At 41.6% G+C, this 15,300-nt stretch overlaps 3 protein-coding genes across 3 annotated transcripts; 2 read left to right on the forward strand and 1 right to left on the reverse strand.

Moving 5' to 3' along the window:
- Positions 1-354: 354 nt before the first annotated feature.
- On the forward strand, positions 355-2,925 carry LOC308377469 (agmatinase, mitochondrial-like; the record flags this gene model as incomplete). Its single annotated transcript, XM_080854140.1, has 7 exons — positions 355-680; positions 875-1,077; positions 1,431-1,479; positions 1,897-2,092; positions 2,213-2,392; positions 2,488-2,572; positions 2,852-2,925. The coding sequence occupies 7 exons, from the start codon at positions 355-357 to the stop codon at positions 2,923-2,925; spliced, it is 1,113 nt and encodes a 370-aa protein (XP_080710266.1).
- Positions 2,926-4,072: 1,147 nt separating this feature from the next.
- On the forward strand, positions 4,073-7,260 carry LOC308376956 (agmatinase, mitochondrial-like). The gene is made up of 7 exons (XM_080853467.1): positions 4,073-4,517; positions 4,705-4,907; positions 5,262-5,310; positions 5,896-6,091; positions 6,242-6,421; positions 6,519-6,603; positions 6,687-7,260. The coding sequence occupies exons 1-7, from the start codon at positions 4,192-4,194 to the stop codon at positions 6,761-6,763; spliced, it is 1,116 nt and encodes a 371-aa protein (XP_080709593.1). The 5' UTR covers positions 4,073-4,191; the 3' UTR covers positions 6,764-7,260.
- Positions 7,261-7,501: 241 nt separating this feature from the next.
- On the reverse strand, positions 7,502-15,275 carry dnajc16 (DnaJ (Hsp40) homolog, subfamily C, member 16). Its single transcript, XM_080853614.1, has 15 exons — positions 15,115-15,275; positions 14,456-14,634; positions 14,305-14,371; positions 13,751-14,075; positions 13,485-13,669; positions 13,248-13,352; positions 13,003-13,161; positions 12,786-12,916; positions 12,481-12,658; positions 12,003-12,185; positions 11,257-11,333; positions 10,325-10,405; positions 9,915-10,004; positions 9,420-9,590; positions 7,502-9,317 (listed from the first exon to the last, which is right to left on the reverse strand). Exons 2-15 carry the CDS (start codon positions 14,623-14,625, stop codon positions 8,867-8,869), a joined length of 2,373 nt encoding a protein of 790 aa, XP_080709740.1. The 5' UTR covers positions 14,626-14,634; positions 15,115-15,275; the 3' UTR covers positions 7,502-8,866.
- Between the last annotated feature and the right edge of the window lie 25 nt (positions 15,276-15,300).

Here is a 15,300-nt window from a genome sequence, read left to right on the forward strand (position 1 = left end):
GTACGTCAGGCTTAATGTGGGCTGAGTAAGATTTCAATATGAAAACGACTCGTAGTGCACAATAAGTTTCTATTCTCTTACTAACACAGACTTTCAAAGCTAATAACAACGTGGGGTACAGGTCCCATGATGACATGTGGAAACGCCAATCTTGAGTTAACATGGCCTTGTAGACTATCTAGTCTAGAGATAACGGTAGATACGACGATCATATTTATTCACCAACCTTTGGCTGTAGTGCGTAGCCTACAATGTGAGTAATTTACTAAGTAGGAGGGACTTTAATTTGTATCGTTTTGAAGCTTGTGTGAATCATTCAAAGCTTTCAAAGGCTTGTCAACGTGCAGACCAGGTATGTTTTCTACATTGAAACAGTCTAATAAATTGTTGCTAAACGTCTTAGATCCTCGGTTTTGCAGCAAAACCTTTGTGTCTCATGGATCAGCAATGACAACGACATATTTGAGTCAAAGGGATGACAGAGGAAAAGTACAAATGACCTTTTCGAGGGGAATGGCGGGGAGAAGCTACAACGTGCCTCCGAGCGATGAATTTGTTGCAACAGTTTCTGGAATTGCCACTATGTGTTCATTGCCGTACCTAGAGACTGCGGAGGGATTAGACGCAGCTTTCGTCGGAGTTCCCATTGACACAGGCACTTCAAACCGACCTGGGACAAGGTGCATATACGACATATTTGTTAGTTTGTTATTTTGTATTAACTTTGCATGTTTTTATAGTTTTTGAGCCACGAATGCCTATGCAGATGGACATATGGCAAAGCTTCTGATTCGTTGTATTTCAGCCTACCCCTTGAAATGTCCTATCTGCTGTTACTTGTACATTTGAATGAGCCGAATTTCACCCCTTTAAGGTTTGGCCCGCGTCAGATCAGAGCCGAGTCTGCCCTGCTCTTGCCCTTTAACAGTGGTACCAGGGCAGCACCTTATGAATCTCTGGTGGTAGCTGATATTGGTGATGTCAATGTTAATGTGTACGACCTGAAGGACACCTGCAAAAGGATTCGAGAAGCTTTCCACAAAATCTTGGCCACTGGTTGCATTCCTCTGACTATGGGTGAGAGAGAGAGAGAGTAGGCCTACACAACATGATATAGCGAATAGTTGCCAGGTATCTTCTGAAATCCAACTGAATCCAATCAAATATCATTCTTTAGCTAATCTGCAACATGTATTGTTGAGTTCGCATCACCGATTTAATGATTGAACTCTTGTATGTTGTCTTGTATGAAAAGCACAAAGGTTACAGTTGGCTCCGCTTTAGACAGTCACTCTCGCCTTAGGTGACTTTTCCCCTCCCAACAATAATTAACTGTTCGGACTTGTATTAATGACTTAAATCGCTGCATGCGTGCTTTGTCAAATATGCTTTCAGGAAAAATAACTAAGTAAGTCAAATCTCCTTTGTAGGTGGAGATCACACCATAGTGTATCCAATTCTCCAGGCTGTGGCTGCTAAGTAAGTATGGCCCAATATGACGCCATTATTACCTATGACCTGCACGGGACTTTATATAACCAACCGAAGAGTAGCAGATTTGAACACATTTCTGTACCATCATAGATCACCGACTAGCAGAGAATGCCAAAGTACTGTGTGTTTGGTACTGAAGTCACACTGACCTGTAGGGAGGTTGATGTGACGTAGCCTACATACTGTAACCATGAAACTCAGAGATGATTTTTACACACACACACGGACACACAGACATACTCATACATTTTGTATCTTCTGACAAATTAATGCCATAACATAACATACACGATTTACATTTAACTTCTTAACTTCTAATTCATAGACTTTGCGGGAACGTTTGGCAATTGTGTTAGTCTCTTGATCATTCTCCTTTCAATAAATCCACCATTTAAAAACCAGACACGGGCCAGTTGGCCTGATCCATGTGGATGCCCACGCCGACACAAGTGATGTCGTCCTGGGTGAGAAGATTGGTCATGGGACCCCCTTTCGGCGCTGTGTGGAAGAGGAGCTTCTAGACTGCAAGAGGGTGATCCAAATAGGTCTGCGTGGAACAGGCTACTCCCCAGATGCTTATGAGTGGAGCCGTGCTCAGGTAACACCTCTCCAGTTAACACACCGTAAAACTGATTTAGAGAGTTTTTTATAATCAATGCCTGAAAATATTCACAGCATTTGAGGAGATTGGGTCTGTTTATGTGTGTCTGAAAATCAGGGTTTCCGTGTGGTGCAAGCAGAGGAGTGTTGGCACAAATCACTGGTGCCCCTGATGGCAGAGGTCCGCGCTCAGGTTGGGAGTGGGCCGGTCTACCTCAGCTTTGACATTGATGGTCTTGACCCAGCCTACGCGCCCGGCACAGGGACACCAGAGATTGCGGGCCTCACACCCATCCAGGTTATTAGTCACTGTCTACTTCTCACACTTCAGCATCAAAGTTGTGTGCACGAAACAATAAATATGTGAAGCTCTTCTATCCTTTTTGCATGCAGGCACTGGAAATCATCCGCGGCTGCCGTGGGTTAAACCTTGTTGGCTGTGATTTGGTGGAGGTGTCTCCGCCATACGACACCACAGGTACTCAGACGCCAAAGAGTTTTTATTACATTTACATTACATGTACCAGACACTTTTATCCAAAGCGATGTACAAAGGTGAAAACAATCAAGCTATGAGCAATAGAGACCTAGTGTATCCATAACTACTACTTTACATAAGGAATGAAAAGTGCAGGAATGTAACTACTGTAAGTGCGAGTTAAGTACTAGTTAGGGGAGATAGCATTATTCAGATAACAAAGTTATAAGCACAGAGATAATGACTTCACAGTGGCTCTGGTCCTTTTTCCCCCCGCAGGTAACACAGCATTGACAGCTGCCAACCTCCTCTTTGAAATGCTGTGTGTCCTCCCGAAGATTAAGTATTATTAATTTTCCCAACAGCTGGTTGTGATGAAAATGTAATCTAAAATAATTCTACATCACTATTTATTTGAACATTTACACATCTAAATAGAGTTTACACATAAAACAAATGCCCTGGCCACCCTGGACAGGGCCAGCCTAAATAAGCTGGGCGACTGGCTGCTGTTCCAGTCCGCCTTTGACAGCACTTATAAACACCTTGCACTTTTCCCCTGTGCCAAACTGTAGTAAGGTTTGTGCATGTCCCCTTGTCAACAGACCACTACATGATTACATTTGAAACTACTGAAAGAACTCTTTAAAATGTAATACATTATGAAAATAATGTAGTTAACTGTTAATTGCAGTGATCAGAGTTTACGTTTTCAGTACCACCAGTTTACTTTAGTTTGATTGATTTGTGTAAAAAGTACCATCAGGTTTATTGGGTTACTCTGGTGAATACCCTTTAGCACGTTCTCTTCCTTACCAGGTTTCCCTGATAACTCCTTTGATGTCATTGAGGAGTATAAATGCTCATGAGAATCTTTACAAAATAAAGATGTTTTGTGTTCTGTTTTTCCTGTTTCTTTAACTTTTTTAATATTGAAATATATAACATTTCATACATTTATATATTGTTGTTAACAGTACGTCAGGCTTAATTAGGGTTGCCAACTTCCTCAACCCCGAATGAGGGACACTTTCTGACAGGTGCATGCGCGCACTCCAACATCTGACCAACAATAATGGAAATCGCAAGATTTCATTAGCCACCATAAACCTACTAATCTCAGTGTAATTTTGGCAAACCACTACTGTAGGCTACTTGCTTGGATGTATTGTTCATAGTAATAGTCAAGACAATTATTACAAGTTTCTCTCAAATTTTATGTTGTTTTCTTGAAATTGCATTAGACTATAATCATATGCCACCCACAGACACTGAGACGGCTGACTCAGATTTCATTATGAAAACGGCTCGTTGAGCACAATACGTTTATATTCTCTTAGCCTAGCACGGACTTTCAAAACTCATAAGCAAATGCAACGTGGAATACAATTCCCATGATCACTGTACATGTGGAAACGCCCATCTTGAGTTAACATGGTCTAGTAGTAGGACTATCAAATAGGAACGATCATATTTATTGACTAACCTTTGACACTAGTGTGTAGCCTACATTGTGAGTATTTTACTAAGTAGGAGGGACTGTTGGGACTGTCTTGTATCGTTTTGAAGTTTGTGAATCATTCAAAGCTTCCAGAGGCTTGTCAACTTGCAGACCAAGTATGTTTTCTACATTTAAACAGTCTAATAAATTGTTGCTAAACGTTTTAGATCCTCGGTTTTGCAGCAAAACCTTTGTGTGTCGTGGATCAGCCCTGACAACGACATATTTGAGTCAAAGGGATGACAGAGGAAAAGTACAAATTACCTTTTCGAGGGGAATGGCGGGGAGAAACTACAACGTGCCTCCAAGCGCTGAATTTGTTGCAAGAGTTTCTGGAATAGCCACTATGGGTAAACTGCCGTACCGAGAGACTGCGGAGGGATTAGACGCAGCTTTCGTTGGAGTTCCCATTGACACAGGCACTTCAAACCGACCCGGGACAAGGTGCAAACAATACAAATGTGTTAGTTTTGTTGTTTTGGATTAACTTTACAGTTTTTGCAACGAATGCATATGCAAATGGACATCTGTCAAAGCTTGTGATTCCTTGTATGTCAGCCTATCCCTTGCCATCTCCTATCTCTGCTGTTCCTAGTATATTTTTGAATGAGCTGAATTTCACCCCTTTTAGGTTTGGTCCGCGCCAGATCAGGGCCGAGTCTGCACTGCTCAGGGCGTACAACAGTGGTACCAGGGCAGCACCTTATGAATCTCTGGTGGTAGCTGATATTGGTGATGTCAATGTCAATGTGTACGACCTAAAGGACACCTGCAAAAGGATTCGAGAAGCTTTCCACAAAATCTTGGCCACTGGTTGCATTCCTCTGACTATGGGTGAGAGAGAGAGAGAGAGAGAGTACACAACATGATATAGCGAATAGTTGTCAGGGATCTTCTGAAATCCAACTGAATCCAATCCAATACCATTCTTTAGCTAATCTGCAACATGTATTGTTGAGTTCGCATCCCCGATTAAATGATTGAACTCTTGTATGTTGTCTTGTATGAGAAGCACAAAGGTTACAGTTGGCTCTGCTTTAGACAGTCACTCTCACCATAGGTGACTTTTGCCCTCCCAACAATAATTAACTTTTCAGAATTGTATTAATGAATTCAATCGCTGCATGCATGCTTTGTCAAATATGCTTTTCAGGAGAAGTAATTAAGTAAGTCAAATCTCCTTTTTAGGTGGAGATCACACCATAGCGTATCCAATTCTCCAGGCTGTGGCTGCTAAGTAAGTATGGCCCAATATGATTAACTTCACTTGGTCCCCGGTCGCTTAAAAGCTGCCCACTGCTCCTGGGGTCCTGGAGGAAGGACAGTCCGAAATGGGAAAATGCAGAGCAAAAATTCACAGCGATCCAGGCCTGCTTGTGCGTGTGTGTCCGTCTGTTTGTCCTGTGTCGCCTCCATATAAAGTATCCACCTGTGTGTTGCAGTGTGTCGCTTGTGCCATTAAAATCTGACAATCATTACAATTATAATTATTTCTGTACCACCATATATCACCAGCAGTACACCGAGCAGAGAATGCCAAAGTACTGTGTGTTTTGTGCTGAAGTGACACTGATCTGAAGGGAGGTTGATGTGATGTAGCCACAGTAACCATGAAACTCAGAGATGATTTTTACACACATACATGGACACACAGACATACTCATACATTTTGTATCTTCTGACACACTAATGCCATAACATAACACACACGTTTGACATTTAACTTCTTAACTTCTAATTCATAGACTTTGCGAGAACGTTTGGCAATTGGCTTAATCTCTTGATCATTCTCCTTTTAACAACTCCACCATTTAAAAACCAGACACGGGCCAGTTGGCCTGATCCATGTGGATGCCCACGCCGACACAAGTGATGTCGTCCTGGGTGAGAAGATTGGTCATGGGACGCCCTTTCGGCGCTGTGTGGAAGAGGGGCTTCTAGACTGCAAGAGGGTGATCCAAATAGGTCTGCGTGGAACAGGCTACTCCCCAGATGCTTATGAGTGGAGCCGAGCCCAGGTAACACCTCTCCAGTTAACACACCGTAAAACTGATTTAGAGAGTTTTTTATAATCAATGCCTGAAAATATTCACACTCATTTATGCATTCAGTTGGGCAAAGTCCAGCATTGAGGAGATTGGGTCTGTTTATGTGTGTCTGAAAATCAGGGTTTCCGTGTGGTGCAAGCAGAGGAGTGTTGGCACAAATCACTGGTGCCCCTGATGGCAGAGGTCCGCGCTCAGGTTGGGAGTGGGCCGGTGTACCTCAGCTTTGACATTGATGCTCTTGACCCAGCCTACGCACCCGGCACAGGGACACCCGAGATCGCCGGCCTCACACCTATCCAGGTTATCAGTCACTGTCTTCTTCTTCTCACACTTCAGCTTCAAAGTTGTGTTTACGACACAATAAATATGGAAGCTCTTCTATCCTTTTTGCATGCAGGCACTGGAAATCATCCGCGGCTGCCGTGGGTTAAACCTTGTTGGCTGTGATTTGGTGGAGGTTTCTCCGCCGTACGATACCACAGGTACTGAGAGTTTTTATTCAAATAACAGTTATAAGCACAAAGATAATTACATCACAGTGGCTCTGGTCCTTTCCCCCCCGTAGGTAACACAGCATTGACAGCTGCCAACCTCCTCTTTGAAATGATGTGTGTCCTTCCGAAGATTAAGTATTATGATTAAAATGGGATCTAAAATAATTCTACTTTTCCATTTATTTGAACATTTACACATCTGAATAGAGTTTGCACATAAAACTAATTTCTTGGGGGTTTGGGTTTGTCTTGGGGCTTCTTTTGGCAACTTGTTTACAGCTCATATTCATGTCCTTGATGGAGTCATGTTAGATACATTTGTTCCTTCACCTTTGATGAAATAACGACAAATTGAGATTAAATATGTTTATAGATAAATTATATTTAGTACTTTACACAGATTTCTAAAGTCATATACAAAATAAAAATACATACATTTAAAAATGCTGACAATAGTAATTCAAGATATTGTTTCAAACATAATATTGACATAAAAATAAACAATTTTCTTTTTTTCATAATGATATATTTAAAGACAAATGAGATCTAGTCAGTGTTAAATACTATCAACTTATCCAATATAATTGCCAGGAAACACATCTCCCAGGAAACCAGCCTGTCCAATATCTTCCTGTTATGAACCGTTCTCTGTGGTGAAGTTATCCCCTACCCCTCCCCACAAAGCTATATTATAAAGAACATTATTTTTTTTTTTAATAATTTCTCCCATTGTCATATTTTGCTTGTCTGTGCACAACAAATGTGAGTCAATGTAAGATGGCTGGCATCACAGCCGCCTCAGCTATGTGTTTTTATATAGTGCAACATAGTCTGACGGCCTTGAAAAGGAGGGCAGGTTTACTTAAACTGGTCTGTGAAGGAAAACAAGTCTGCAAAATGTCACACAAAGACTTTAAAACAAGTAACATCTCATTCAGGGTTACAACCCATTGTCATTGACAATGTTTTAATATTTTTCCATGACGTTTCCCTTATTGAAATGTACACAACTTAAAAGTACCTAAAATTAAGTACTTCACTCCATAGGGTTGGGCCTACTTATTGTCTCCTTGCGAGCACGCCCGCATCTCATGCCCAAGTTTGTGAGTTCGAGTCCGGTGAAAGACTGTGCCTGACTACACGACACAGGTTACACATGGAAGTTCATTAGAACGTATCTTTTCCAAAACTTTGCGAGAAATTGACTGAATTTCATGACTTGGCCTGGAAAATGGGATTTAAAAATTCCATGTCTTTTCCAGGATTCCCATGACCGTTCGGTACCATTCGCTGTACCTTCTGTACCATTGTCGTTCTCAGAGAGAGAGACATCAACCAGGTTAGTTATTGGCAGTGTGAGTGCAATTGAATAGCTGCACGGTCTCTTGCTTGATGATATGTCTGTGAAACTTACAATGTGAACGGTGCTACTTATATGTACTGTAGCTGTTTTGGTCCAGCATCAACTTGGCAGCACTGTAAAGTCATATATAGACTTAACACCCAAAATATTGTATATCTTATGGGACTGTAAAATGTCCAGATGTACTGATGACCTGTGGTCAAAATATTACTAGGCCTTGCAGCACAGATAATCCTGGCCATTGAAATGCTTTTGCTACATGAATCCCCTCTTGCCTTTTAACTTTTCCATTGTGATGAGCATAAGAAGGAAACCCTTTTCACAAACAATCCAACTGACATGCTGAAATTCAACTTCATCTATCTAAATGCTTGTAGACTGTTACTGTATACAGTGCAGTTGCTTAAGGCCTAGAAAGGTTTCAACTGTTGATGATATCTGTGAGCCACCAATAATAATCTCAGAAATGAGAAGTATAAATATGTGTTTGGATTAGCAGTGTAAGGTCTAGCACTCTACTAGTATCCACAGTGTTCAAACATATTGAGATAAATATCAGAAGAGCAGCAAACACAACACAGCATGCTAGGGAAAGATGGCATGACTTATTCCAACCGCTTGAGTTGCACTGAGGTCTATCAGACAACACCAGCAACCTTTCACAGAGCAAAAAAATGCTCTGCCGATCTTGTCAATTTATCCAACCTCCATCCTAGGCAGTAAGACACAAAACACAGAACCATTGGCCCATGCACTCAAATATACTGTGACTGTGAGAAACCCTCAGCCATTACATCTTGAACATGCCTTTTTTCTGAACAGACATCCTAAAATAAACGATCAGCAAAACCCCAATCCCTCCACATGAATGTTACTCAAACTAGGGGTTCAACTTTTACTGACAGTGATCTTGTCCAGGCCAGGCCAGGCAGGGATATAGTACCGTGGCAAGGTTCCCTCTAGGAGCCTCTCTGTCCAGAGTCCCAGCCGGTCCAGCTTGTGGTGAATCTGCAGCGTTGTGGAACGCAGGCGTGTCGTCCCTTTCCGCGACTGGTGCTGGTGCTCCTCGCGTGAGCTGGACCGCGATCGAGCCCCCGGGGCGGCCCCCTCTTCTTCAGACTTGTCAGGGTCCTCCCCGGTGTAGACAGGCTTGAAGAGACACAGGTACCTCTTGTGGCCATTGAGGGCAAGTACGTAACCGGTGTAGTCTACCTTGCGGTTGCCGCTCTCATCCTCGTCAGCATCAATCTGCATGGCGTCCTGGACGAACTCCAGCAACGAGTCCATCCACGCGCTGTGCTTGTCCACATTTAGGAAGGAGAAGTGCAGCGTCAGGCACCTGGTGAGAGGAGTCATTTGAATAAAAACAGTTCCACTATGACAGGTATGTGCATTGGGTATTCCATAGTAGCATCCAGAGGACCATAAGGGAACGACTCACCCAGTGAAGGAATACACCTCCTTAGCAAACTTGCTCAGGAGAATGTTTTTGGTGGCATCTGTCAGCACCAAAACCACATTGGTGTGGCCTGGCCTTAATTTCACAAGGTTGCTCATGTATGTGATGTCAGTCAGCTCAGTCACTTCCACAAAGCTCTTCTTTGGGGGACGACTGGGAATATGGAACATGGAACAGGTGGACATGTACTCTTAGAGCACCTCAATCTCAGTTATAACACAAAACTGAATCCATTACTATTCTGGATTTTGTAGTTTACCTTTCAATTTCTAACATCCTTTCAAAAAATATGTAAATTTACCCTCAAATGACATGTAACACTGTAATGTGCAAGCAGTTAAATGTTTCCACTATTGTGTGAAATAGAGTAAAAGCTGATTACAGTATTAAAACATAACATTTCTTGGCATTTGAAAAGTAAATACAACTATACATCTCTGTTAAAAAAAGTCTGTTTTGCTCTTAAAATAATTCTACCTTGATGCGCTGGTATTGTTAGGTGACCCATTTTCTGTCTTTGAGGCGTCTTTTGGTTTTGGTTTGGCTGGTTTCTCCTCACTTGAGTCACTGATATCAAACAGAGTAATCACAGGAGGTCATTATAATGTCAATGAATAGAATTCGGCTTCAGGCTCATTTTTCAAGAGCTTTGCAGAAATGCTGCATGTAGAACCATCTCATTAGATGGCATGTTCACACAAATACCTCAGCGGTATCTTTAGATCTCAAGTCAGTAATTAGCTTTGCCTGCAACCCTAGTGAAACACAATGGAACCTATCCGCAGCAGAAACTCTGATAATTTGTGGAATGCCAGCACCAGGTTAGCCACCCAATTCTAAAATTCCAAATTTAGACATTTTGGCAGGAACATGTTAAAGTGCTGTACCTGAAGGCCTGGATGACAACAGTGCCAAATAAGATGAATAATGCTGAGAAGATCAGTGACAGCAGAGGCATCATCTCACGCCTGCAATAATAAAAACAAGACAACGCATTTTCATAAGCAACTGGCAAAAGAATCAAAACTATATAGAAATTCCATTATCCTGAAAACATAAGAGAATATTAAAACTGTAAGAGAACGGTTGAAAGGCAGCTTGGTAGGGTTACAGAGATTCAAACGGGTTATGTCAAGGGACAAAAGTGCTAAGCAAAACCTGGAAAACTTCAAGACCTGGAACATAAACATAGGTAGAAAGTGACATTTCAATGTATTGATGAAGTGGTGAAGGAAAAATATATATTATTCAACTTATAAATCTGTATTCTTGGGACAAACTATACTTGAATGACACCGATTTGTTTAATTCAGTTCAAAAATTGATTCAATTAAAAGAAAATGTAGCAATGCCAATGCTTTGGAACCCTGAACTGAACTTATTCAAATTACCTCTGGTCTCTTGAAAAGATCTGTAAGATGAGTTAAATTTTCTCCAGTTAACATTTCTAGAGAAGTTCATAAATCATATATCTAATCATAATGTTGATGTTACTGCACATCAATATCACTGTAATGTCAAACAGGGAGGTCTATGACAAATTACAACACTAGTTTTATCTGGAAAACAGTGCTTTGTAGAATACCCTCGCCAACTGATTCCAATTGTTTACTAAAGTGTACAATGTACAGCAATATACATTTTACAACTGCTGTGATCTTTTCATTCTAAAAAATCATATGGTCGGCACAGCAGAGCATTATGGACTGTGACCATACATGATCACACATGATCATGAAGATAAAGATGGATCTGGCAGATGACTTAAAGCAAAATGGTACAGAATCTTTCAAAAGCACTTACTGCAAGAACAACTCACCAGTTATTGTGAAGAAGGTCATCAATGATTTGTGTCAAGTAATCACAAGCTGCGAATACCCATCGAATTAGAAACATCTAGAAAGACAAACAGAACAGTAGAGTAGATTAGAACAGTAGAGTAGAACAGTAGAATAGTAGAGTAGAGTAGAATAGTAGAGTAGAGTAGAAAAGTAGAGTACAGTAGAACAGTAGAGTAGAACAGTAGAACAGTAGAACAGTGGAGTAGAGTAGAACAGTAGAGTAGAATAGTAGGACAGTAGAGTAGAATAGTAGAGTAGAGTAGAACAGTAGAGTAGAACAGTAGAACAGTAAAGTAGAGTAGAATAGTAGAGTAAAGTAGAATAGTAGAGTACAGTAGAACAGTGGAGTAGAGTAGAACAGTAGAGTAGAATAGTAGAACAGTAGAGTAGAATAGTAGAGTAGAGTAGAATAGTAGAACAGTAGAGTAGAATAGTAGAACAGTAGAGTAGAATAGTAGAGTAGAGTAGAATAGTAGAACAGTAGAGTAGAGTAAAACAGTAGAGTAAGCAAGACAGTCTGTCAGCAGGTGAAACTTTGTCTTTGTCACCATTAGACAAATCACTGTATGTTGTGAAACTACAAAACTTTAATATGTAATGACACCCAAACTCATCCGAGACCAAAATCTGGGCCAAGGCTAATTTTTAATTTACAAGTGTTCCATTTCAGGAGGGCCCTAAGGGACCCCTAAGGGATGCCAGCAGGGGAGGGATCAGAACTCACAGAGGCAAACTCATTGTTGAGTTCAGGCAGTATGGCGTCGTGGTTGAGGATAGACGGGTCTTTCTGGAGCCGCTGCAGCTCCTCCAGGAGCCTGTGCTTGTCCTCTTCACTGCCATTCCAGCCGCTCAGCACCGGCTTGTACAGGGCCTTGCCAGCTCCATTTCGCCGCTCCAAAATCACCACCTCAGCACAAACACACAGACACACAGCCATCAATTTACTATCATACTAATGTGCGCTACAACAACATTCAGAGATAATGTCAGTCAGTACCATAATTCCCTCCATAATACTCCGATCTGAGCATGGCCAAGCAACAGAAACTTGGAAGGATGACTGACTATTATAAGTGTCATAACGGCCGGTGGTAGCTCTCATGGTAGCTATTTTCTGAAACTATTGGGATCCAACAGCAAGAAGGTTTAAACCTCAGGACCTTCAACCTGTACTTGGTTTTAGACAGCGTGCACATGCACACCTGTGGAGGGGTGCTGTCCCTGTTTCTCAGCAGCGTGTCACACAGTGGCTGCTGCTGCCGCTGGTAGACGTAGGCAAACCGCAGGGCCTCGTTGGTGTTGGTGGAGGCCAGGGAAAGGAAGGCCTTATTACCAGTGACAAAAGACTCTTCTTCACTTGTGATCAACAACACACAGTATCTGGGAAATACATAGAATTTAAAGAGCAGATGTTAGGACTAATCTTAGGTCATTAAGGTAATCTACAAGGTCCATGAATACTTAATCTACAAGGTCCATGAAAGCTCTATGCTTAAACATGACTCACTTCCGGCGCCGGTGGAACTGTTTCACAGGACAAATCTCGTCAAAGACTTTTTGATTCACCAACCGAGGAGCCAGGAGGAACTTGTTATTTGATATGAATTCATCAATTATGTTTTTTTTCATCCCCTTGGCCTAGGAAGAAAGGAATGTGGCGGATCTTTTAAAAATGTCTTAACAAATCCAGATCTGTGGTAATCGAGACAACATGATTGCCAAACCTGAATAATGTCTGCGGGCTTGTCGGTGTTTTCCTTAAACACAAGCATTGTTGGAGCATACGTGTTGATGTTGAACTGTTTCAGCAGATTTACTGTCTCTGTAAGACCCTGGTCCACATATCCAAATTGCACATAGTCTTTAAAGGCAAATGCAGTGAGCTGAAATAAAGAAATACAGAGTTTACATAAACAGATATTTGCGGTAAATGGGGATAAATTCGTAAAGGTTTCGTGTTACTCACTACCTTGTATAACAGTGGGACAATGGCCACTTGGTCAAAGAGAAGCACGTTTGGCTTGTTGATTTCATGCCAGCTGTTCAGAAACTGGTGGTTATTCCGATCTGTCACCTGAAACATTGATGTTCTTGCGGTGTTTTTATGCAAAAACAATTCACAGGACACAACAATTTACCAAAAGGAAGATGCAGGTACAGAATAGGAGCTACTGCATCATGAAAGGGTGTATCAGAGGATATTTACCTTCTCAACTAGTCTTTGTGGGAGCAAGTCCTCTACAAACTGCCTGAGGTGTTGTCGGACTACAGCATAGTGGAAAAAGGTCACCTTGCCATTTATAACACCAAGTATGGATGGGGTACGATGCGCGCCAAGGTGATTGGCCAACCGTCTCTCGTAGCCCACGTCCACCACACCTATGCCGACACCTCACAATGGAATAAAACGCATTAGTTGCACATGTTTGCACATTGCATGGAAATGTTATGGCATTGTTCGTTAATACCTACCCAAAGGTTCCAACTCCTGCACGCTCTCCTTCCACACAGGCTCAATGTGGATGCAGCTGAAGCACCAATCAGATGTTATCTTGATCAAGTAGGGGCGCTTAAAGCTGTCAGGCACAATGTCACTAACGTATTGATTAAAGTGAAGCAAGTATTTGCTGTCAGCAAAGTCTCTGCCATCCTTGGCGTTGAAGGGAAAATGGAAGAAGGACTCATCGAAATAGAAATGGTCATGAAAGGGGTGGTGGCCATGGTGCCCGTATGGCTGAGTGTCATCCGTCTGTCCATAACGGTCATAGTTTGACCTCTTCTCCTCGCTGGAAAGGATCTGGTGAAACATCACACATTTAAAAATCACACATTTAAAAATCTATACCAAAGAGGTCCATGGTTATTGGCCTATAAAATACACGATGTGTGAGGAGGCAACAGTTTATACAACTAGTCAAACTAGTTTGTACTTTGTCAAGGTAGATGGTAGAGGTAGGTAGATAAAAGGTAGAGGTAGGTAGATAAAAGAACAAACATTCATGTAAAGTTTTCCACTGTTTCTATACCTCATATGATTTGGTGATCTTGATAAACATATCCTCAGCTTCTGGGTTTTTGTTTTTGTCTGGATGCCTGGCAGAGAAAATTATAGCTGTTTATGTGAGATGTTTTTTAGAATTCATAATCATCGTGAGTGAGATGAAATGTAAGTCCTACCATTCTTTGGCCAAGCGCTTGTAGACTTTCTTGACCTCAGCTTGACTGGCACTTTTTGTGACCCCAAGCACCTTGTAAGGGTCAAAAGGAGGGACTGTTTCCGCCAAGTCAAACAAGAGGGCACAGATGACCACAGCAGGCAGGGTCAAGGGTACCTTCAACTCCACCATGGCTTGTGGCTGGGAATAAACATTAAATCAACATACAAACAAACATAAAATTGAAACTCAATGCAGGAATACAAAGATATGACTAAGAATGAAAAAGTCAGTCTATTCATATGGAGGCAATTTGCCCAGTTAAGCCTAACTTTTCGTTTAGTCAGCTACAGTAGGCCTACACGTGGTGCCTCTTTGTTAACAGCAAATGAACAGCTGGACTATTTGTTACAGCATGCACTGGAACGCTACATGCTGTAGCCTATATCAAAAACTGCACTTCAATCACTTGTCATAAAGGTAATGTTTGCAAACGCATGCATTCCAGTGACAAGTGAACATAACGAATTATTTTTACAAGACAATACAACCAGACAACATTTTACTCTTTTCCTACGATTTTCCTTAAATTAACGTCGAGGATAACGTTGGCTTTATTACATTTGCGTAGCCTTTATAATATCTGTCAGTTCAATTTGGTCAGCATGCCTTACGACTCACCTGACAGTAAATGTACTACCGTTTTACAAAATCCATATTTAAACCTTGACCTTGACCACAGACAACTATGTGTCTTCGAATGTCAGTAACGATGCGTTGAACTGTTTACAACATCCCGCTTTTACAATCCTGATATTCCCCTTTACAGTCCTTCCGTGACTGTCAACCCGATGCGACTGCGTGAAT

The sequence above is a fragment of the Sprattus sprattus genome (assembly GCF_963457725.1).
Source record: "Sprattus sprattus genome assembly, chromosome: 16".
Taxonomy (NCBI): domain Eukaryota; kingdom Metazoa; phylum Chordata; class Actinopteri; order Clupeiformes; family Clupeidae; genus Sprattus; species Sprattus sprattus.